Source organism: Nicotiana tomentosiformis, chromosome 2 (assembly GCF_000390325.3).
Source record: "Nicotiana tomentosiformis chromosome 2, ASM39032v3, whole genome shotgun sequence".
Lineage (NCBI taxonomy): Eukaryota > Viridiplantae > Streptophyta > Magnoliopsida > Solanales > Solanaceae > Nicotiana > Nicotiana tomentosiformis.
Genome location: NC_090813.1, coordinates 92,577,404 through 92,602,439, shown reverse-complemented (window position 1 = coordinate 92,602,439; position 25,036 = coordinate 92,577,404). Strand labels below are relative to the sequence as shown.

The 25,036-nt window shown below is 36.7% G+C and overlaps 1 protein-coding gene across 2 annotated transcripts; it reads left to right on the top strand.

The window, feature by feature from the left end:
* The first annotated feature begins 22,246 nt into the window (after positions 1-22,246).
* Positions 22,247-24,401, top strand: LOC104110664 (myb-related protein 306-like). Of its 2 annotated transcripts, XM_009620201.4 has the most exons (4): positions 22,247-22,497; positions 22,624-22,891; positions 22,988-23,117; positions 23,533-24,401. In XM_009620201.4, the coding sequence occupies exons 2-4, from the start codon at positions 22,759-22,761 to the stop codon at positions 24,185-24,187; spliced, it is 918 nt and encodes a 305-aa protein (XP_009618496.1). In that variant the 5' UTR covers positions 22,247-22,497; positions 22,624-22,758; the 3' UTR covers positions 24,188-24,401. The 2 variants fall into 2 exon arrangements, with proteins under 2 accessions (XP_009618496.1, XP_018631287.1); XM_018775771.3 differs by lacking the exon at positions 22,247-22,497 and having other exon boundaries at positions 22,546-22,891.
* Positions 24,402-25,036: the final 635 nt, after the last annotated feature.

Below are 25,036 nucleotides of genomic sequence, written 5' to 3'. Positions count from 1 at the left end.
CTCTCTCAAAAATCACTCTTATGTGCTTAAGTCTTTTAAAGGCTTGTACCAATAAGCATAGAATAATTCTCCAAGGTTGACCTATTTATAGATAATGAGTGGTGCTTTCTCTTAAAGCAAAACCAACTCTAAATAGGAATAAAAACCGAATCCAATTCCAAATAGGAATGAAAATCAAAAGAGAATAGGATTAGGCCATTGGGCCTTTGCCTGGACAACATGGGCATGTGCCCAACAGTTACATCCTGACCTTGCTGCTGACTCCACATTCCCCACAACTAGACTGACGCATATTCATTTAATTTTATACATATCATAAATAAGTTGCGAATGTACTCATAATTCACGCCCATTGATTTAATATTTTGAATTTGTCTCTGCGTTTAAACTTGTGAAACTTTCCTTGAGAATCCGCAGAAAGATCACAAAACACTGGTTGCATGTTCGTAAGATGACTAAAGAAGCATTTAAGACATAGAACTCGATTTATTTTCATATGTTGTATTATTGTAGAAGACTGGAAGATATGAAATTTTATCCTAGCGTCTGCAATCAATCAGGTGTAGAGAAGTTGGCAGTGCTTTGACGTAATGGATGACCTATTCCCCTAAAGGAAATTTTACATTCCTATACAATATTTTAAACTTTATTACCCTCCTTACTCAAATTTTAATCTAATTACATAATATATACAAAACGACCAATTATGCACATTTTTAGGTATTTAATGATAATAATTAAATTCTAAAATCACTCTAGCGTCTATATCCCACTCCCCCACATTTCTCTCTCCACACACCCCCTTTGAAGAAGACGTTAGAGTGTGTTTTTAAATTGGACTAGTCAAAAACATTTTTTATTTGAAGCTACTCTGTTAATTTGATCCTTGGGCTAGGCAGCACATAGAATGGTTTCATTAGTGAAAATTTTGGTACCATCATCTTTTGATTCATTTGTAAAGCTTGAGATGTTTAGCTTGTCGGCCGTGACGATCCCTGGAGGGAAATAGTTTTGAAATTTTTATATTCCTATACACTCTTCTTCAAAAATCCCTCTACATTTTTTCACTGTTCTTCAAAAATCAATCTCCATTTTTATAGATTCAAGCTCTAAATACTCTATCACATACATCCATTAACGCATGTTGCTTGCTTAACTTTCAATGAAGAAGAAAACACTTTCGAAGATCAGTCCTAATTCCAGTAAGAGAGCAGCAATTCCACCATTGACAGCCATTAAAAAGCTTTGAAGCTTTGAATTTGAATATGAGTTTTCAAAATCCATTATTTATTTGGATTGAGTATTGTTGCAAACAATTGAGAATATTGTTTTGAGTTTATATCTCAATTTTGAGGGTGTTTTGGTGAAGATTAGACTTGATTTTGGCTGAATTTCAGATTGAAACTCGAAAAAAAGAAGAAAAAGAAGAAGAAGAAGAAGAAGAAGAAGAAGAAGAAGAAGAAGAAGACATGACATACATTATACTTACTAAATTGTAGTAAAATTGTAGAAAAATTATATTCTTTTGTTTATATATATATATTTTATTTAAATATTGTATGAAAGTTGAAAAATATTGTATAAAAATTATATTTAAGTTGTATGATATTGTAGCTATATATAATTGGGTAGAAATAATGTATGAAAGTTGTAGATAAGTTGACACTATTTCAAACTTTATTACCCTCCCTACTCAAGTTTTAATCCAATTACATAATATATACACAATTACCAATTATGTACATTTTTAGGAATTTAATGATAATAATTAAATCCTAAAATCACTCTAATGTCTATATCCCACTCCCCCACGTTTCTCTCTCCACACACCCCCTTTTGACGAAGATGTTAGAGTGCTTTTTTAAATTGGGCTAGTCAAAAATACTTTTATTTGCAGCTACTCTGTTAATTTGATCCTTGGGCTAGGCAACACATGGAATGGTTTCATTAGTAGAAATTTTAGTACCATCATCTTTTGATTCTTTTCTAAAGCTTGAGATGTTTAGCTTGTCGGTTGTGACAATTCTTGGAGGGAAATAGGTTTGGAATTTTTACATTCCTATACACTCTTCTTCAAAAATTCATCTACATTTTTTCACTCTTATTCAAAATCAATCTCCATTTTTATAGATTCAAGCTCTAAATACTCTACCATACACCTCCATTAATGCTTGTTGCTTGCTTAACTTTCAATGAAGAAGAAAACACTTTCGAAGATCAACCCTAATTCCTTCATTGACAGCCATTAAAAAGCTTTGAAGCTTTGAAGCTTTGAATTCGAATTTGGGTTTTCTAAAACCATTATTTGTTTGGATTGGGTGTTATTGCAAACAATTGGAAATATTGTTTTGAGTTTATATCTCAATTTTGAGGGTGTTTTGGTGAAGATTAGACTTGATTTTGGCTGAATTTCAAATTGAAACTCGTCGAAGAAGAAGAAGAAGAAGAAGAAGAAGAAGAAGAAGACATGCCATACATTATACTTACGAAATTGTAGTAAAGTTGTAGTAAAATTATAGAAAAATTGTATTATGTTATTTATATATATTTTTTATTTAAATATTGTATGAAAGTTGAATAATATTGTATAAAAATTGTATTTAAGTTGTATGATATTATAGTTGTATATAACTGGGTAGAAATAATGTATGAAAGTTGTAGATAAGTTGTAAATAAGTTGACACTATTTCAAATTTTATTACCCTTCCTACTCAAGTTTTAATCTAATTACATAATATATACAAAATTACTAATTATGTATATTTTTAGGCATTTAATGATAATAATTAAATCCTAAAATCACTCTAACGTCTATATCCCACTTTTCCACGTTTCTCTCTCCATATCCCCCCCCCCCCATTTGAAGAAGACGTTAGAGTGTTTTTTTTAATTGGACTAGTCAAAAATATTTTTTATTTGCAGCTACTCTGTTAATTTGATCCTTGGGCTAGGCAGCACATGGAATGGTTTCATTAGTGAAAATTTTGGTACTATCATCTTTTGATTCTTTTCTAAAGCTTGAGATGTTTAGCTTGTCGGCTGTGACGATCCATTGAGGGAAATAGTTTTGAAATTTTTACATTCCTATACACTCTTCTTCAAAAATCCCTCTATATTTTTTCACTATTCTTCAAAAATCAAACTCCATTTTTATAGATTCAACCTGTAAATACTCTACCACACACCTCCATTAACGCTTGTTGCTTGCTTAACTTTAAATGAAGAAGAAAACACTTTCAAAGATCAGCCCTAATTCCAGTAAGAGAACAATAATTCCACCATTGACAACTATTAAAAAGCTTTGAATTCGAATTTGGATTTTCAAAAACCATTATTTATTTGGATTGGGTGTTGTTGCAAATAATTGGGAATATTGTTTTGAGTTTATATCTCAATTTTGAGGGTATTTTGGTGAAGATTAGACTTGATTTTGGCTGAATTTCATATTGAAACTCGTCGTCGTCGTCGTCGAAGAAGAAGAAGAAGAAGAAGAAGAAGAAGAAGAAGAAGAAGACATGACATACATTATACTTACGAAATTGTATTAAAGTTATAGTAAAATTGTATTCTATCGTTTATATAAAAAAATTTATTTAAATATTGTATGAAAGTTGAACAATATTGTATAAAAAATATATTTAAGTTGTATGATATTGTAGTTGTATATAATTGGGTAGAAATAATATATGAAAATTGTAGATAAGTTATAGATAATTTGTATAATATATAATTAGTTGTATTAAATTTATTTTTACTATGTATAAATCAGATACAAAATATACAAAAGACATATTGTATAAAATTTGTATTTACGTTGTATGATATTGTAGTTGTATATAACTGGGTAGAAATAATATATGAAAGTATAGATAAGTTGTATAATATATATTAGTTGTATGAAATTTATTTTTACTATGTATAAGTCAGATACAAAATATACAAAAGACATATTGTATAAAAAATATATAAAAATTATATTTAAGTGGTATGATATTGTAGTTGTATATAACTGGGTAGAAATAATATATGAAAGCTGTAGATAAGTTGTATATTATGTAATTTATTTGTAATTTGTATTTTGTTGCAGATGTATTAAATTTATACAAAATTTATTTTTAATTTGTATGTTGTATTATATATTAACCATCATTTATCTAATCGAAGCCCTCATGTAATAATCATGATACTATAGTTAAGAGTACATATCAATGTATGTTATTAAAATTTCTAGGTCTATTGGAAATTTTATAAGATGGGCAACCAGAATCTTTGAAATATTTTTCATTATCTAAAATTATACTTGTGCTTTTAACAATTCTTTATACTCCATTTTTTTTCTAGTACAATTCTTTACACTCCATGTAATAGATCCGTCATTCTTTAGTGATCAAAGAAATAATTTAATTTCGGCGCTCTATTGACGAAATACAATGAAAGCCAGCCACCACAAATTTCTTGGCTGAAGAAATTCCCTCTTTACAAAAATACGGAAAATAGGAGGGGAAAGTGTATGTTTTTGTGTGTGTGTGTGTGTGTGTGTGTGTGTGTGTGAGAGAGAGAGAGAGAGAGAGAGATAGAGAGAGAGAGAGAGAGAAAGAGAGAGAGGAGATCCCCACGCTCTCCCTCGGTCTCTCCGTCGCAGTCTCTATTTCTCCATTTTGTATCTTCCAATTCATTAAACTTAGTTTGATATTCTGTTTCCATCTTCCATACTTGTAAAGCTATCCAAGTTAATTGGAAGAGAGAATTTGGGCGGTGTTATTTAGCGATCTCTTCTCTAAGATAAATGTCTCCTCTTAGAGAACTAACAAATACAAAAAACAGATTGATTGAAAAGGCAAAGGTGAAAAAGAGAGCCTTTGGATAATCAACTCATGTCTCCTCAAATGCAAATTTTCTTTTTTTCTTAACATTATTATTAGGGAAGCTAGCAGTGTAGTCACAATACAGAGACAACAGATTGATCGAAAAAGCAAATTACGCTGCAAAATTTAGAGCCGGGAAGATGCAACTGAGTAGGAGGCAAAAAAAGGAAAAGAGGAGAGGAGAGAAAAAAGGAAAAGTGTGTGTATCTAAATCCCTTGATTGAAGACACAAATAATGGATTGGAAGCCTTTTATGGTGGATTGTTGTCACGACCCGAAATTCCCACTTTCGGACCGTGATGGCGCCTAACATTTCACTTGCTAGGCAAGCCAACGTTAGAATAATATTATTCATTTTTAAAATAATTTTTAAATTTATTAATAACAAGGAAGCAAATGCGAAAGAAATTTTGAAATAATCCATAATAATAACGGTGTCCAAATACCATCCCAGAATTGGTGTCACAAGTGCACGAGCTTCTAGAATAAATACAAATAAAGGTCTGAATAAAAATAAAGCTGTCTGAAAATAAACACACAGCTAAAGTAAAATAGACGGGGACTTCAGAACTGCGGACGCCATGCAGTTATACCTGAAGTCTCCTCTGGTAGCTGAAATCCGAGCAAGTCTAAGGTATGCCGCTGGGACAAACTCCAAAATCTGTACAAGAAGTGCAGAGTGTAGTATTAGTACAACCGACCCCATGTACTGGTAAGTGCTGAGCCTAACCTCGACGAAGTAGTGGCGAGGCTAAGGCGGTTCACTTACATTAACATGTACGCAATATTAGTAACAACAACAATAATAGAATAAATCAGGTAATTCATTTATAATAATTGAAGGCAACTCAGCAGTCATAATCAATTATCATTTCCATTATTTCAGTTGCAGCGTGCAACCCGCTCTCAAAATATATTCACATTCAATTAAGTCTGTTGCGGCGTGCAACCCGATCCTCCAATATGGACTTTTGTTAAGTCTGTTGCGGCGTGCAACCCGATCCTCCAATATTGACTTTTAATAAGTCTGTTGCGGCGTGCAACCCGATCCTCCAATATATTCATTATAATCAATCATGTTGCGGCGTGCAACCCGCTCCTCCAACATTTTCATTTACCAATTCTTATAGAAGAATTTTTTTCAATAAATGTAACAATCAATATAAAATTACGAGACAACAAGCATACAATAATTATGGTTTAATTATGAAGCAAACAATGACAAATAACAAATTATTATGGGAATCAAGGAGCAAATAGGGAGTTTAATACTTATTATGCTAAATGTCAAATAACAATTAAGGCACATAATTCAAATAGCATGTAACAATTAATGCAGGAATTCAAGAATTTATATTTGCAAAGAATAAGAGAGAAATAATTATTATAATAATTAATTTATGATTAAAAACAATTTAAGAGTTCCGTTCCGATACGAGTTCAACCATACCAAATTTGTCCAATTCCGATATCAAATGGACCTTCAAATCTTAATTTTTTATTTTTGAAAAGTTTTACAAAAATTTCAATTTCTTCCATCTAAATCCGAAATAAATGATGAATATAGACATGGATTTGTGAAATACAATCACTATATGATAAATAACACTTACCCAGTTCAAAGTCGTGAAAATTCCCCTTGAAATCGCCCAAATCCGAGACTCAAAACTCAAAAATGAGTAAAAATGGCTAAGACCCGATTTTATGTATTCTGCCCAGCATTTTTGCATCTGCGGTGCCTGGGCTCGCACATGCGAGAAAAATCTTGCATCTGCCAAAGGGGCTGCCAGGCGAGGTTCCGCATCTGTGGACAAAATGTCGCACCTGCGATGTCCGCTTCTGCGCAAAAGGGCCGCCCCTGCGTAGGCCGAATCTGCGATGGAAGTCTCGCTTATGCGAGCTCGCAACTGCGGTCAAAATTCCGCAGGTGCGATTATACCAGAACCCAAATTTCAGATTTTTTTTGCTTAAGTCCAATTCTTGTTCCGTTATCGATCCGTTTCACTTTCGGGGTATTCGGGACCCCGTTCGAATATACCAACAAGTCCCGTAATATAATACGGACTGACTCGGGGTCTAAAATCAAGTCAAACAACACTAAAATTATAATTCACACCCCGATTCGAACTTTGAGTTTTAAACTTTTAATTTGCAAATCTCGTGCCAAAAAATATTAAATGAATCCGGAATAACTTCAAATTTGGAACACATGTGATAAATGACATAACAGAGCTGTTCAAATTTTCAAAACCAGATTTCGGCTCCGATATCAAAAAGTCAATCCTGTTGTCAAACTTGGAATATTTTGCCTTTAAATTGCTAGTTCCGTTAAATGGTCATAACTTGAGCTATGGACCTCCAAATTAAATTTCGGGCATACGCCTAAGTCCCAAATCACAATACGGAGCTACTGGAACTGTCAAAATACTGATCCGGGTCCGTTTACTAAAAATGTTGACCAAAGTCAACTCACTTAAATTTTAAAGCTCTATTTCACATTTTAATTCATTTTTTCACATGAAAACTTTTCAGAAAATTTTACGGACTGCGCACGCAAGTCGAGGAATGATAAATGGTGCTTTTCGAGGTCTTAGAACACAGAATTACTTATTAAATTTAAAGATGATATTTTGGGTCATCACATTCTCCACCTCTAAAACAAACGTTCGTCCTCGAACGGAGTTAGAAAAAAAAGTACCTGAGCTGGAGAAAAGATGTGGATATTTACTCCGCATGTACGACTCAGACTCCCAGGTAGATGCCTCTACCGGTTGACCTCTCCATTGCACCCGAACTGAAGGATAACTTTTTGACCTCAACTGTCGGACCTACCGGGCTAGAATAGCCACCGGCTCCTCCTCGTAAGTCAAATATTTGTCCAATTGGACTGAGCTGAAATCTAACACATGGGACGGATCACCATAATATTTTCGGAGCATAGACACATGGAACACCGGATGAACCGCTGATAAACTAGGTGGTAATGCAAGCATGTAGGCTACTTCACCCACCCTTTCAAGAATTTCAAAGGGTCCGATATACCTAGGGTCCAACTTGCCCTTCTTTCCGAACCTCATTACACCTTTCATATGTGAAACCCGGAGCAATATTCGTTCTCTAACCATGAATGCAATATCACAAACTTTACGGTCGGCATAACTCTTTTGTCTAGACTGAGCTGTGCGAAATCGATCCTGAATAATCTTGACCTTATCCAAGGCATCCTGTACCAAATCGGTACCCAACAACTGAGCCTCTCCTGGTTCAAACCAACCAACTAGCGATCGGTATCGCCTTCCGTATAATGCCTCATATGGAGCCATCTGAATACTCGACTGGTAGCTATTATTATAAGCAAACTCCGCAAGTGGTAAGAAATGATCCCAAGAACCTCCAAAGTCTATAACACAAGCGCGAAGCATATCTTCCAATATCTGAATAGTGCGCTCTGACTGTCCGTCTGTCTGTGGATGAAATGTTGTACTCAACTCCACCCGCGTGCCTAACTCACGCTGTATAGCCCTCCAGAAATATGAGGTAAACTGCGTACCTATATCTGAAATAATAGACACAGGCACACCATGAAGGCGGACAATCTCACGAATGTAAATTTCAGCTAACCTCTCTGAAAAATAGGTAACTGCCAATGGAATGAAATGGGCTAACTTGGTCAACCTGTTCACAATGACCCAAACTGCGTCAAATTTTCTCTGAGTCTGTGGGAGCCCAACAACAAAATCCATTGTGATACGCTCCCACTTTTACGTAGGAATTTCTAACTTCTGAAACAAACCACCAGGTCTTTGATGCTCGTACTTAACTTGCTGATAATTCAGACACCGAGCTACATGTGCAACTATATCCCTTTTCATTCTTCTCCACCAATAATGTTGCCACAAATCTTGATACATTTTAGCGGTACCTGGATGAATAGAATACCTGGAACTGTATGCTTCTTCAAGAATTAATTCACGAAGCTCATCCACATTAGGCACACAAATACGACCTTGCATTCGCAGAACACCATCTTTCCCTATAGCAACCTGTTTGGCATCACCGTGCCACACCGTGTCCTTAAGGACAAGTAAATGAGGATCATCATACTGCCTCTCTCTGATGCGCTCATATAAAGAAGACCGAGCGACTGTACAAACTAGAACCCGACTGGGTTCTAAAACATCTAACCTCACGAACTGATTAGCTAAAGTCTGAACATCTACAGCTAATGGTCTCTCACCAACCAGAATATATGCAAGACTGCCCATACTCACAGCCTTTCTACTCAAAGCATCGGCCACCACATTGGCCTTTCCGGGGTGATACAAAATGGTGATATCATAGTCTTTCAACAACCCCAACAATCTTCTCTGCCTTAAATTAAGATCTTTTTGTTTGAACAGATACTGAAGGCTATGATGATCAGTAAATACCTCACACGAGACACCGTAGAGGTAATGCCTCCAAATCTTCAGCGCATGAACAATGACTGCCATTCTAAGTCATGAACAGGATAATTCTTCTCGTGAACTTTCAACTGCCGCAACGCATATGCAATTACCTTGCCATTTTTCATTAATACTGCACCAAGCCCAATGTGAGATGCGTCATAATATACCGTATACGATCCTGAATCTGTGAGTAATACCAATACTGGCGCCGTAGTCAAAGCGGTCTTGAGCTTCTGAAAGCTCAACTCACACTCGTCTGACCATCTGAATGGAACACCCTTCTAGGTTAGTCTGGTCAATGTGCTTGCTATAGATGAAAACCCTTCTACGAACCGACGATAATAACCTGCCAAACCCAGAAAACTCCGGATTTCTGTAACCAAAGTAGGTCTAGGCCAATTCTGAATAGCCTCAATCTTTTTAGGATCCACCTTTATGACTTCTGCCGATACAACATGTCCCAAAAAGGCAATTGAGTCTAACCAAAACTCACATTTTGAAAATTTGGCATATAACTGATTATTCTTCAAGGTGTGAAGCACACTTCAAAGATGCTACTCATGCTCCTCTCGACTGCTGGAGTAAATCAAGATATCATCAATGAATACAACCATAAAAGAATCCAAATAAGGCTTGAACACCCGATTCATCAAACCCATAAATGCTGCTGGAGCATTTGTCAACCCAAATGACATCACTAGGAACTCGTAATGCCCATACCGAGTCCGAAAAGCTGTCTTAGGGACATCAGATGCCCTAATCTTCAACTAATGGTAGCCAGATCTCAAATCAATTTTCGAAAATACCTTGGCACCCGGAAGCTGATCAAATAAGTCATCAATTCTTGGCAGCGGATATTTGTTTTTGATAGTGGCCTTGTTCAACTGCTGATAATCTATACACATCTGCATCGAGCCATCTTTCTTCTTTACAAATAATACTGGTGCAACCCAGGGCGAGACACTGGTCTAATGAATCCCTGATCAAGCAAGGCTTGTAACTGCTCTTTCAATTCTTTCAACTCTAGCGGGGCCATACAGTATGGTGGAATAGAAATGGGCTGAGTGCCCGGAGCCAAATCAATACAGAAGTCAATATCTCTGTCGGGTGGCATCCCCGGCAGATCTACAGGAAATACTTCTAAAAATTCACGAACAACTGGTACTAAGTCCATAGAAGGGACATCTGCACTGGGATCGCGAATATAAGCCAAATAGGCTAGACACCCTTTCTCTACCATACGCCGAGCTTTCATATAAGAAATAACCCTGTTGGCAGAATGGACAGGAGTTCCTTTCCACTCTAACTGAGGTAACCCCGGCATAGCTAGGGTCATTGTCTTGGCATGACAGTCCAATATAGCATGATAAGGAGACAGCCAATCTATACCCAAGATGACATCAAAATCTACCATATCAAGAAGTAGAAGATCCATACTAGTTTTAAGATTACCAATAGTAACCACACACGAACGGTAGACATGATCTTCTACCATAGAGTCTCCTACCGGTGTAGATACACACATAGAAGCACTCAGAGAATCACAAGGCACAACCAAATATGAAGCAAAATAGGAGGACACATAGGAGTAAGTAGATCCTGGATCAAATAGAACTGAAGCATCTCTATGGCAAACTGGAATAATACCTGTGATCACAGCATTAGATGACTCGGCCTCAGGCCTAGCTGGAAAAGCATAAACTCGGGGCTGGGCCCCACCACTCAAAACTACATCTCTGGGACAGCCTCTAACTGGCTGGCCTCTACCTCTAACGGTGTGACCTCCACCTCTAATGGCTTGACCTCTAACTCTAACTGTCTGACCCTTACCTCTAGCTGGCTGAGCAGGCGGTGAAGCAACCGGTGCCGGTATGATGGCACGAGAATCTTGCCGAGATCTGTTACTCGCCAATCTAGGGCAATACCTCCTGATGTGACCAATATTCCCATAATCATAACACCCATCCTGATGCCGTGGCTACTGAAGCTGAAGCTGACCCAGATGGGCCGGATAACCACTGTAGTAACTCTGGAGTGGTGGTGCACTGATAGGAGCTGAATGTGCACTGAATACTGGCTGCCCAGAATAAGGCATAATAGGATCGTGTCTCCCTGAAGCACCGGGAGATACATGAAGTGCTGAATGAAACGATCTGGGAGGATGACCCCTATCAAAATTACCCCTGCCTCCAGAAGAGGCACCACTGTAACCACCGAACTGATGAGGCCTCTTATCGAACCTCTGCCCTCTTTCCTGTGCAAGAACCATCTCGATCCTCCTTGCGACATTAGCAGCCGCCTAAAAAGAAATCTCACTTCCGGTCTCCTTGGCCATCTGAAGTCTGATAGGGTGAGTGAGTCCCTCAATGAACCTCCTCACTCTCTCTCCCTCCGTAGGTAGTAAAACGAGAGCATGGCGGGCCAAATCCACAAAACGGGACTCATACTGAGTAACAGTCATACTGCCCTGCTGTAGACGCTCAAATTGCTTGCGGAATTCCTCTCTCAGTGAGATAGGGAGGATCTTCTCCAGAAATAGCTGAGAGAACTACTCCCAGGTAAGTGTAGGTGATCCGACTGGTCGGGTCAATGTATAATCTCTCCACCACCTCTTGGCAGAACCCGTCATCTAGAATACAGTAAAATCAACCCCATTGGTCTCAACTATACCCATGTTCCGCAGCACCTCATGGCAGCGTTCAAGATAATCCTGTGGGTCCTCAGAAGGTGTACCACTGAAGTGAACTGGAAAGAGATTAGTGAACTTATCCAGTCTCAATAAGGCCTCAAAAGACATGGCGGGCCTATCACCGGTCTGTGCCGCAACAACTGGCTGAACTACCCCAACTGGCGGGGCTGCAGGAGCTTGATTCTGGGGAGCCATCTGCTCCGGGGCGGGAGTAGTGGGAGTTTGTGCTCCTCCCCCAGCCTGTGAGATGCCTGGTGCCACTGGAAATGTACCATTCTGGGCCACACCCTCCATAAGACTCACCAATCGGACTAGCGTCCTAAAGCACTGGAGTGGCTATGAATCCTTCCGGGACCTGAACTGGTCCAACTGGTACATTCTGAACTGGGACCTCCTCCTGAAGGTCTATCTGAGGTTCTTCAACAGGAGCAGCTGCTCGAGCTCTGAACTGAGCTCTACCTCAGCCTCTAGCACGACCTCGACCTCGACCTCTACCCCTAGCCATAGTTGCCACCGGGGGTTCTGGTCCCTTTCCATCGGTTGAAGTATTACGTGTTCTCACCATCTGCGAGAGAATAAGAGTAGAATGGTTCAATCATCGATGATAGAATAAAATCGCACGACAGAATAAGAAATAAGTGATATTGTTCCTAAACCTCGTAGCCTCTGAGAGATAAGTACAGACGTCTCCATACCGATCCTTTAGACTCTACTAAGCTTGCTCGTGACTCGTAAGACCTATGTAACCTAGTGCTCTGATACCAACTGTCACGACCCAAAATTTCCACCTACGGACCGTGATGGCGCCTAACATTTCACTTGCTAGGCAAGCCAACGTTAGAATAATATTATCTATTTTTAAAATAATTTTAAATTTATTAATAACAAGGAAGCAAATACGGAAGAAATTTTGAAATAATCCATAATAATAACGATGTCCAAATACCATCTCAGAATTAGTGTCACAAGTGCACGAGCTTCTAGAATAAATACAAATAAAGGTCTGAATAAAAATAAAGCTGTCTGAAAATAAACACATAGCTAAAGTAAAATAGACGGGGACTTCAGAACTGCGGACGTCATGCAGTTATACCTGAAGCCTCCTCTGGTAGCTGAAATCCGAGCAAGTCTAAGGTACACCGTTGGGACAAACTCCAAAATCTACACAAGAAGTGCATAGTGTAGTATCAGTACAACCGACCCCATGTATTGGTAAGTGCTGAGCCTAACCTCGATGAAGTAGTGACGAGGCTAAGGCGGTTCACTTACATTAACCTGTACGCAATATTAGTAACAACAACAATAATAGGAATAAATCAGGTAATTCATTTATAATAATTAAAGGCAACTCAGCAGTCATAACCAATTATCATTTCCATTATTTCAGTTGCAGCGTGCAACCCGCTCTCACAATATATTCACATTCAATTAAGTCTGTTGCGGCGTGCAACCCGATCCTCCAATATGGACTTTTATTAAGTCTGTTGCGGCGTGCAACCCGATCCTCCAATATTGACTTTTAATAAGTCTGTTGCGGCGTGCAACCCGATCCTCCAATATTGACTTTTAATAAGTCTGTTGCGGCATGCAACCCGATCCTCCAATATATTCATTATAATCAATCATGTTGCGGCGTGCAACCCGCTCCTCCAACATTTTTATTTACCAATTCTTATAGAAGAAATTTTTCCAATAAATGTAACAATCAATATAAAATTACGAGACAACAAGCATACAATAATTATGGTTTAATTATGAAGCAAACAATGACAAATAACAAATTAATATGGGAATCAGGGAACAAATAGGCAGTTTAATATTTATTATGCTAAATGTCAAATAACAATTAAGGCACATAATTCAAATAGCATGTAATAATTAATGCAGGAATTCAAGAATTTTTATTAGCAAAGAATAAGAAAGAAATAATTATTATAATAATTAATTTATGATTAAAAAAAATTTAAAAATTTTCAAGTAAGCAGGCAAACAATTAATTTGACGACGTATAGACACTCGTCACCTCGCCTATACGTCGTTTACATGCAATTCACATAACAAACAATTTAAGGGTTCTATTCCCTCAAGTCAAGGTTAACCTCGACACTTACCTCGCTTTGCAAATTTCAATCAATTATTCAACCATAACTTTTCCTTTTAAATTTGCCTCTGAAAGCTTCAAATCTATTCACAAATAATTCAATATATTCAATACTAATCATAGGAATTAATTCCATATGAATTTATAATTTTTTCGGATAAAAATTCAAAATTTATTAAAATATTCGACAGTAGGGCACATGTCTCAAATCCTGGAAAAACTCGCGAAATCCGAATACCCGTTCCGATACGAGTTCAACCATGCCAAATTTGTCCAATTCCGATATCAAATGGACCTTCAAATCTTAATTTTTCGTTTTTGGAAAGTTTTACAAAAATTTCAATTTCTTCCATCTAATTCCGAAATAAATGATGAATATAGACATGGATTTGTGAAATACAATCACTATATGATAAAGAACACTTACCCAGTTCAAAGTCGTGAAAATCCCCCTTGAAATTGCCCAAATCCGAGACTCAAAACTCAAAAATGAGTAAAAATGGTTAAGACCCGATTTTATGTATTCTGCCTAGCATTTTCGTATCTGCGGTGCCTGGGCTCGCACATGCGAGCTCGCATCTGCGAGAAAAATCTCGCATCTACGAAAGGGGCTGCCAGGCGAGGTTCCGCATCTGCGGACACAATTTCGCACCTGCGACGTCCGCTTCTGCGTAAAAGGGCCGCACCTACAAAGGCCGCATCTGCGATGGAAGTCTCGCTTCTACGAGCTCGCACCTGCGGTCAAAATTCCGCAGGTGCGATTATACGAGAACCCAAATTTCAGATTTTTTTTTGCTTAAGTCCAATTCTTGTTCCGATATTTTTCTGTTTCACTTTCGGGGTATTCAGGACCCCGTTCGAATATACCAACAAGTCCCGTAAAATAATACGGACTGACTCGGGGTCTAAAATCACGTCAAACAACACTGAAATTACAATTCACACCCCGATTCGAACTTTGAGCTTTAAACTTTCCATTTGCAAATCTCGTGCCAAAACATATTAAATGAATCCACAATGACTTCAAATTTGGCACACAAGTCATAAATGACATAACGAAGCTGTTCAAATTTTTAGAATCGGATTTCGGCTCCGATATCAAAAAGTCAACCCCGTGGTCAAACTTAAAATATTTAGCCTTTAAATTACTAGTTCCGTTAAATGGTCATAACTTGAGCTAGGGACCTCCAAATTAAATTTCGGACATACGCCCAAGTCCCAAATCACGATACGGAGTTACCGGAACTGTCAAAACACTGATCCTGGTCCATTTGCTAAAAATGTTGATCAAAGTCAACTCACTTGAATTTTTTATTTTTATTTTTGCCTAAGGGATAATATATAAATAAAATCCCAAAAATGGGTCCAATGCTTACAAGTTGTCCAAAAACCAAAATATAAGTTGCATGAAGCTACTAGCTATTAAAAAAGATAGAAAAACTAAAATCTAATGAACTAACTATTACAACATGATAAGTTGAATGCTTCCTTCTCCTATTAGTGTATGTGAATCCAATTGTCATTGGCAAATACCAAGCAACACCTATCAAGCTCTCACCAGGCGCCAGGGTATATTGTCCATAGTCTAAAATAAATTCTAAATATCTCCACCGCAGAGTTGAAGTCCGCATCGTCTTCCAAGTGTCGCTACTATATGATCTCCATATGCAGTGGATTGATTTTATTCAAGTATTAATCATGTGCTCACTCATCAAGATTAATGTGTAGAAGAGGAGCCTGGCTTTAGGCAGGCTTTGCAAGGCAAAAGCCAGGCTTGAGCTGGCTTAAGGCAGGCTTTATAAGGCAAAGGCCAGGCATGCACTGGCTTTAGGCAGGCTTTGCAAGGCAAAAGCCAGGCATGAGCTGGCTTTAGGCAGGCTTTGCAGGCCAAAGGCCAGGCGTGAGCTGGCTTTAGGCAGGCTTTACAAGGCAAAGGCCAGGCGTGAGCTGGCTTTAGCCAGGCTTTACAAGGCAAAAGCCAGGCATGAGCTGGCTTTAGCCAGGCTTTACAAGGCAAAAGCCAGGCATGAGCTGGCTTTACAAGGCAAAAGCCAGGAATGACCTGGCTTTAAGAAGACTTTGCAAGGCAAAGGCCAGCCTGTGCCTTTTTGTGATCTTGTAAGCACAGATCCTTCCCTACTAGAACCTTTAATGTAAACATTATTTAAAACATTGCTAAACCATCCTCAGATTGATCTTGAAAGCATGCTAATACCACTGAGAAGTGATTCAACAATCTCCAAAAATACCATATGATGGGTTCAACATCTTCCTTAGCATTTGGACATATCAGTTTGTTCAGAGTCCAATCTTGTGAAGCCATCAGTCTGGGGTTCTTCTCTTTGCTATCCTAATCCTAAGGTTAGGTGATTGAGATTTGTCTAGATTGATCAACCTCCTCCCTGCACTAGGCAGTTCAGAGAATGAATGAAACTCGGATGTACCTGCAAAAGAGAACACAATGTTTGCTATAAAATCCGCCACTGAGATGCCTTCTCTGAACACATGTTGAAAAATCACATTGAAGTTGTCCTTCATCTCTATAATTTTCTTCACATCCTGTGCAATTACCCAAGGAGGATCCCATCTCACTCACTTGAATTTTAAAGCTCTATTTCATATTTTAATTTATTTTTTCACATGAAAACTTTCCAAAAAATTTTACGAACTTCGCACGTAAGTCGAAGAATGATAAATGGTGCTTTTCGAGGTCTTTGAACATAGAATTACTTATTAAATTTAAAGATGACATTTTGGGTCATCACAATTGTATACATTTTGTAACTAAAATGCGTTTAGGTCGGATAGATACCAAAATATGGACATTTTTCGTAATAAGGTTTCAAATAGTGTATAGGAATGAAAAAATCCCTTCTCTGAATGCCTAATAATTTGCTATTTCATGATCCATCATATGATTCAACTATGGCTGTCCAACGCGACGGGACAGGACGGGACAAAATTAACGGGACGGGACGAAATGGAACGAAACAGTAGGCCCATCCCGTCCCGCTAACAAACGGGATGGGACGAGACGGGACGAGACGGAACGGACGGTAGGCCCATCCCGTCCCGCTAACAAACGGGACGGGACGGTTTCGCGAGCCTTAAGTGCCGTTTTAAAAGAAAAAATATTTAAGCATTGAGTTTGGCAACTGCTATTCTTTTGACAATGACTAAGTTTTTAAAGTTTGCAACAGCTAGTTTTTTGACTTATTTAATAAACTTAAAAATTAAACAAAAATTAGAAAACTAAGTAAAGAATTATAAACTATTAAAACAAAAAATTTGTAATGAAATATTCTAGTAATTATAAATTTATAATAGAGTTATAATTTATATAATATAATTTCAAGCCATTAAGTAACTAAGTAAGAGTGTAAGACAATTCATAAAAAAAATTCATAGAGACTTTTATTTTATTAATAGAACTTTCAAATCTCACATACAAATATAATTCTTTTGAAGAGCACCTAATCTACGCAGCCACCTTCTAGGAAGGGTTCTGTTTGAACTAGGCCTCTTAGTAGGTAATTACAAAGTATCATACTAATATTTGTAAGCTCCTATATAACTTCGTTGTAACTTATCTATAATTTCTTTCGGACATTGTTCCGGAATTGGCAATGTTGATTTATGTTCCATGAGTTTCATGTCGTCATCGCTCCCAATGCTAAGTATCTCATTATATTCTTCTTCTTCCCTGGTGGTTAATTTTTCAAAACCAAGATTTCTTCTTTCTGAATTAATCCAATCTCTGAATAATAATACGGAAATCTCTAGGTTGTCCTCCGCTAATGAATGTCTATTATCTCCGATTTGAAATCTTGTCGCGCTAAAAGCACTCTCTGATGCTGCGGATGATGCTTGAATAGCAAGGATATCTCGGGCTATTATTGAAAATGTTGGAAAAGTCTTGCCACGCTCCCTCCACCATGCCAAAAGTTATTTGTTGCCTTCTTCGTCTTTAATACTTTCCAATCCTTGATTAAGATAAGAATCAAGTTCATCATCAATAGAGGAATCAAAACCTGTTATATCATCCATATCTTCCCATAGAACTTCTACTCTAGACTTAGAAGTAGAAGGAGCAGTTTCACCACCTGTTGTTTTTATAGATTTATATTTATCAAACATTGATCTAACATAAGAATATATGTTAGCTTGGCAGTCTTCGAGAGATGGTTGTTCATTTTCTTGAATTACTAAATTCTCATAAATTCTACGAACAAGTCCCTTTGCACCTCTTAATTTTAAAAATGAGCTAAGTATAGTAGAAATTAAACAAACTTGGGGAATAGGGAAAAAATACTTTTTAAATTTTGTAATCATTTCATTAATGGCCGGTGGATTAGTTGGATTAGTTTTATACTTACCAAATACAACACAAATTCCACAAATATACCATAATATTTTTGTAACAGTAGGATAATATATACCAAAAAATTATTTTGTAGCATAATAAAAATTTTCTGAAATTTAGTAAGCAATTGGAGCCGTTGCCCAACGACTAAAATTCAAAAAAAGAAGAAGACGCGGGACGGGATGAGATGGGACGGGACGGGACGGGACGAGACGGGACAAAATGGGACGAAACGGGACGGAACAAACCGGACGAAATGGCCATCCCGTCCCATCCCGTGTCCCGTTTAACATGAGCTCATCCCGTTTATAATTAAATGGGACGGGACGGGCATCCCGTCCCGTTGGACAGCCTTAGATTCAACTCGATGGCCATTTTTCTCATTTTTAATTAAAGAAGAAATGCAAGTAAGCAACTAAGCATGGTTTGTTTCAGAATCCATAACATGTATTATTTGACTATTTCTAATTCGGCCCAAGACCAATTACATTCTAGTTAAGACATCAACGGACACTCACTTTGCTATGGCTTAAATTGGAGTATATTTATTGGGGGAGGGGGAGAATAAAAAATAGTCAATTTACAACGGGTAGTTGAAAAATAGTCACAATTTCAAAAGTAATTAAAATTTAGCCACTTTTTCACGTAAAAATAAAATTTGAACAAAAACACCCTTACAAATCCAGAAATATTCCAAAATAATATGCTGAAAGTTTATACACAAGAGCTCCATAATCCCGCATATTATGTTGGAACTTTTCGTATGCTGGAGTTCCAACATAATATGTTAGAAGTTTAAACGTAGGAACCATAATCCTACATATTACACTGAAAATTTTCGTATTTTCAGCAAAATAGTGGCTATTTTTTAAATAATTTTACAAACGCTAACTATTTTTCGATAACCAGTCGGAAAATAGCTAGCCCATACTATTTTCACTATTTATATGTACAAAAAAATATTCTCAAGGTGTATATGTCTCTTTGGAGGAGGAGTTTCCAAAGTTCGAAATTTCCCTTTAAAATATGTTTTAGGATAGATCGATGGAGGTCAGGGGCGGATCTACCTTATGAGGTAGGGGTACCACGGCACCCGCTGGCTTCGCTAAAATTCTTACTATGTACATAATATCTCTGTGAAAAAACGTACATATGGATAGAGTGGCACCCCAAAGTCACAAAGTGGAAGCGGGTGCCATTGGTTCAGCCTTCCCTTTGGAGGCTTTCTTTGGCCTCATGAATGCAAGTTCGATTCCTTGTTGGAACAACTCCTTTGATTTTTCATTTTTCTCTACTTATTTAGATTTCCTTTATTTTCAGTTGAGCCTAGGGCCTCACCTCTTTTCCTTCTTTTTCGGCTCTTTCCCTCCTTTTATTACTTGCTAAGTCTCTCTTCTTCATTTTTTTAACTTTCAGTCCTCATTTTGTTTCTATCATTATACCTTATTTTATGAACAATTATTTTCTATAGGTAATTTGAATTGATTTTAATTAGCATATAATTTTGTTTATTTTTAATGAAACGATATTAATTTATATATTGGAATATAATTTGAGTAATATCTTCTATTGGGTTTTGAAAAAATATTAAATGGCTTGATTGATAGTCGTTTTGAGTCGAATATCATATGTTGAACGTTGAAGATTTTTCTTTGAAAATAATTGTCATATAACTCAACAATTAAGATGAAAAATAAACAAAGAACAATACAAGTAAATTAATCTAGTCAAACAAAGAATATATAGTGTAGTTAAGCTACTCTTTAAGCAAATATTTATATTGGAGTCGCTCTTTCATGAAATATTTTTTTTTTTTTTTGTATTTTTATTTAGAATAAGTTTAAATTAAGCGTAAAAAATTTGAACTAAAATCGAACTTATTTGCTTTGTGAATGAAAGACCTATTCAAATTACCAAAAACTAAGCGAACCGACCCATTATTTCTAATATGTCTTTGTAGCTACTGACATATATACCGTATGCATAATATGGTGGCACCCGCAACCTTCGAATCCTGAATCCTCCTCTGAATTGGAGTTTGTGGAGAGAATTGTTATGGGTTTAGTGAAAACAGGGAAAACATATGAATTGTATAACTAGAAAAAAGTAGTGGTCCCAAAATGCAAAATCAATTAGTCATTCACTAGCCGTAGCCCTTCAAATTCTAATGCCCTTTTTATTCGAATTTAACTGTCCACCCTTTACAAACAGAGGTGGTAGAGTGGTCCTCTTGTTAAATGACTGTTTAACAATTCCCAGGTCCCGGGCTAGATCCAAGTCCATGAAACACTAGCCTCGTGATATATACACTCAAATCGCTTCCTGTTTCTGAGAACTGCTAATGAATGAATGCAAATAATGGTGGGTAGCCTTTCCATTAAATTTTAAAAGGTACTGTACTCACTGTCTGTGTTGCTCTTTGATTGGAGGCCGAGCCGGCTGATTAATACGCATATGAATGTCATTGTGACTCTATTATGTAATTTGATTGGGCTTGCTATATGCATGAGATTTCAAATTTTACAAATCTGGCGTTGTAGTTGTACAATATTAGATTTTATGAATCATAAGAACTAATAGAATCAAAAGCACACGAATAGTAGATGCATTTTCTCATCTAACTAAACTTTAAACAGTAAAATTACTTGGCATGTGAATGTTTGACCAAAAAATATAGATCTTGGTTCAAATAATTAAATTTATATAAATAAGAATTAATCTTAGCTAACAATAATATCTCTAGATGGGGTTCTTAAAGAAGCAACAAATACTATGTAGATAGAGTCGGACAATGGCGATAGCATACGATTAATATTCTAGAAATCAGCGGCAATAGTGTAGCATTCAATATCAATGAATAACAATAAATGTCATTTAAGCAAATAAAATAAATGAGTCACTCAGGAAATGATGAAATAAGTGGATGTTCTTTCTAACAATGATGAATGATAGACAATCTCTTGGATATTTGAGTTATTCTCGGATCTAGTGTAAAAGTATAGATAAAAATCTCAGTGAAAAGGTGATGTTTGTATCTTAACAATGAGATCTGAAGTTTGTTTTTTACAAATGAATATCACATGTCCCCTATCATTATGTCTTTTCTATTTTTATGGAACATGCTCCTAAAAATCCTAATAATACAAGTGCAGAGAATATCCACTAGAATATTCTCTTTAATATCCTATCTTGAAACTAGCCGTTATAACTCCGTAAAAAGTACTCGACCTCGACCTCGATCCTTGTTGACTCCTCGACTTTGACCCTTGTTGACTTCACGACCACATACATTGCCACTTCTTGGGCCATTTCAACAAACAACGACTTGGGAACTTTTCCCCTAGTACTATCTTGGGTTAAATATTTTAAAGATGGATTTTGACGCATACAGTAAAAAGTAGGAAGTACTCTATCAAATATGTGCAAGCTAACTTTTAGATACCACCATAACAAAAAAGGGCGAACAGAACCATCAATAATATTAACAAAGTAGTACTACTTAATCCGAAGTAAAGCGTTGGAGCAACGGTAAAGTTGTCTCCGTGTGGGTCACGTGTTCGAGCTGTAGAATCAGCCACGTGCACTAATGCTTGCATTAGGTAGACTGACTACATTATACCCCTTGGAGTGTTGTCCTTCCCGGTACCCTACATAAATATACGAAATACTTTGTGCACGAGACTGTCTTTTCTTTATACTACTTAATCTGATTTCAGGGCAGAGCAGAGTCCAAAATATAAAGAAGGAAACCCTTGTTCCCTGAAAACAACTCATGCTTAGAACTAGGAACAAAGTAGGTCAGTGACTTTGTCAAATTACAGCGAGTCGATCAAAAGCTTTCGATCAGTGTTACTGCAGTTAGCTTTAATTGATGAGGCAGTAGAGCTAGTAAAAAGCATACAAAGCCTTAGTTAGGATTTTTAATGGCGAGAAGTAATAATGTAGCGAACATTGAATGCCCACGCGGTTTTGAGGAAGCAGAAAAAGAGAGAGAAGCAGCTGACTTTAGCTCATCAGCTCCCATGTCAGGAGTAAATGCTCTTGCTGTCACCTTTTGACTCTTTCACTATTCTTATGCTTATTTAATTTAATTTGGGGTGAGCGTATTGTCTCTCACATCACTTAGCAGGTCTTTTTTTCTTCTTCTATATATGCAGATCAAACAAACCTTAGCCCCTTAGACCTTTGTCTCTGCTTTTTCCAAGAAGAGAAGAAAAAGTTAGAAGACTACTGATTCTTGTATATATAAAAGACAAGGAATATTACAAAAGAGTTGAAAACAGAGGAGAGAAATGGGTAGACCACCTTGTTGTGATAAAATAGGGGTGAAGAAAGGACCATGGACTCCTGAAGAAGATATTATGTTGGTCTCTTATGTTCAAGAACATGGTCCTGGGAATTGGAGAGCAGTTCCCACTAATACAGGTTTAATTTCTTTTGCTTCTCACAATCTGAGTTTATTAATATTGGATATTTCAAAGTGTAATGAGTTAATTAACTCAAGTGTTTGTTTTCATGTAGGGTTGCGCAGATGTAGCAAGAGCTGCAGGCTAAGATGGACTAACTACCTAAGACCAGGAATTAAGAGAGGTAGCTTCACTGATCAAGAGGAAAAGATGATTATCCAACTTCAGGCAGTTTTAGGCAACAAGTAAGCTCTCATTCCCTTGCTCCTATTTTGATTTTTTTTATAGTAGTAGTATTTTTTTTCTGGGGTTGAAATACTAGGGGGCTGGAATAATTCTTGTATAGTTTAGATGGTCGATCGATGTAACATTGTCCTACATTGGTCAATAGAATAACTCATAAGCAAACTCATCCTGATTTTGGGTTTACCTAATATTGAACACCTATGTTATATTGTCCACACTTTAGATTTCAAGCACCGAACATATTGGGAACAAGAATATTGCTCCGTTGAGAGAATGAGATGTTGCTAATTTCTGCTCATGTATTTTTAGTTTTAGGAGTACTTGTTTCGTAAATAATAATTATTACTTTTTTTCCTTGGTGCTTTGTTCAATTAAAGAAGATATAACTGACTAATTGCTATGTCCCTGTAACAGATGGGCTGCCATAGCTTCATATCTCCCGGAGAGAACAGACAACGATATAAAAAACTATTGGAATACTCATTTAAAGAAGAAGTTGAAAAAGTTTGAAGCAAGTGATTTATACTCTAAAGAAGGACATTGTTTATCACCTTTAAACTCAAGCTCCAGAGGCCAGTGGGAAAGGACACTTCAAACAGATATAAACACAGCAAAACAAGCTTTACAAAATGCCCTGTCGCTTGAGAAATCAAGCCCAATTCCCGAATATACGACCACTGATGTGAAGCCCATAAATCTTGGCTGTTACTCATACATAAAACAAGAAGGAAAAGTGTCTACTTCTACTTACGCATCAAGTGCTGAAAACATAGCGAAATTGCTTAAACAATGGACCAGAAGTGATTCAACAAACATTTCTGAGCAATCAAAAGCTTCATCAAGTACTCAACTATCTTGTAATAATAATGCCACGAACGAGGAATTTGAGTCACTTTCCAGTTTCGAGTCATTTGAACAGTCAAATTCAGATCAATTTTCACAGAGTTTGACACCTGAGGCTGGTAAATTACATTGTGAAATTAGCAAAAGAGAAGTGGATGATCAAGTACCCTTGTCAGTAATGCTGGAGAGTTGGCTTTTTGATGAAAATGACGATTTATTAATTTAGAAGGATTTTTTTGCTTTTCCATTTGGGGGATTCTATTTGATGCAGTTTCCTTTTGTTTTTTCCACCCCAAGTACTAGCATTTTACCTAGGTATGGATGTCACATCCTCATTCTTTCTATTTTGCCAGGTACACCTGTTTTAACATTAGTGTATATTTAGCTTATTCTTAAATTGATTACTCCATTAAGCAGAGAAGAATTTTGCTCTTTGCTAATATGCTATGTGTCAATCACTTAACCTTGCGTTTCCTATGAATCCAAAATATTTATTGTACCAAGTTCAGTATGTTGAGTTTTAGAAAAATGTCTCTTATCATATTCGTTACACTCTCATTTAGGCAAATTTTAATTAATATTTACTCGTATAGTTCAATTACTAAACTGATACTATTATTCAAACTAAATGTAATTTCTTTTTTTTTTTTAGATAGAAAAGAAAAATATTATTCCCATTAAGTTGAATAAGGGTCTCACAATTTCAGTCCATTACTATTTGTGTTTTGTTTTTTTCCATTTGAGAATCGAACAAATTCCGATTATATTACACTTTTCTTTAAATTTTGTTAACCCAAACGCACACGCAAGTATAATTGGTCATACAAGTAATTAGAATTTTACCAAGATTGTTATTCAGTCAAGCCAATCAGAATTTAAAAGTGTGATTATACTAAGCAATAGATGTAACAAGTAACTAATTAATCAAGCAGAAAATAATGGTTGTGTATTTATTAGAGATGAATATTACAGGGTTGTGATCGATTCACCAATCCTATTGCGTTCTAATTAACTCTCCCTTTCATACAATTCGCTCACGGTTACTAATTAAATTAATCAAATAATTGCTCTCGTA

What these genes read in the sequence shown, in the direction of transcription:
- LOC104110664 (XM_009620201.4), top strand. Translation starts at nt 22,759, where the DNA reads ATGGGTAGACCACCTTGTTGTGATAAAATAGGGGTGAAGAAAGGACCA. An exon ending in AGCAGTTCCCACTAATACAG is followed by an intron (nt 22,892 to 22,987) that starts GTTTAATTTCTT and finishes GTTTTCATGTAG; the next exon opens with GGTTGCGCAGATGTAGCAAG. An exon ending in CAGGCAGTTTTAGGCAACAA is followed by an intron (nt 23,118 to 23,532) that starts GTAAGCTCTCAT and finishes TCCCTGTAACAG; the next exon opens with ATGGGCTGCCATAGCTTCAT.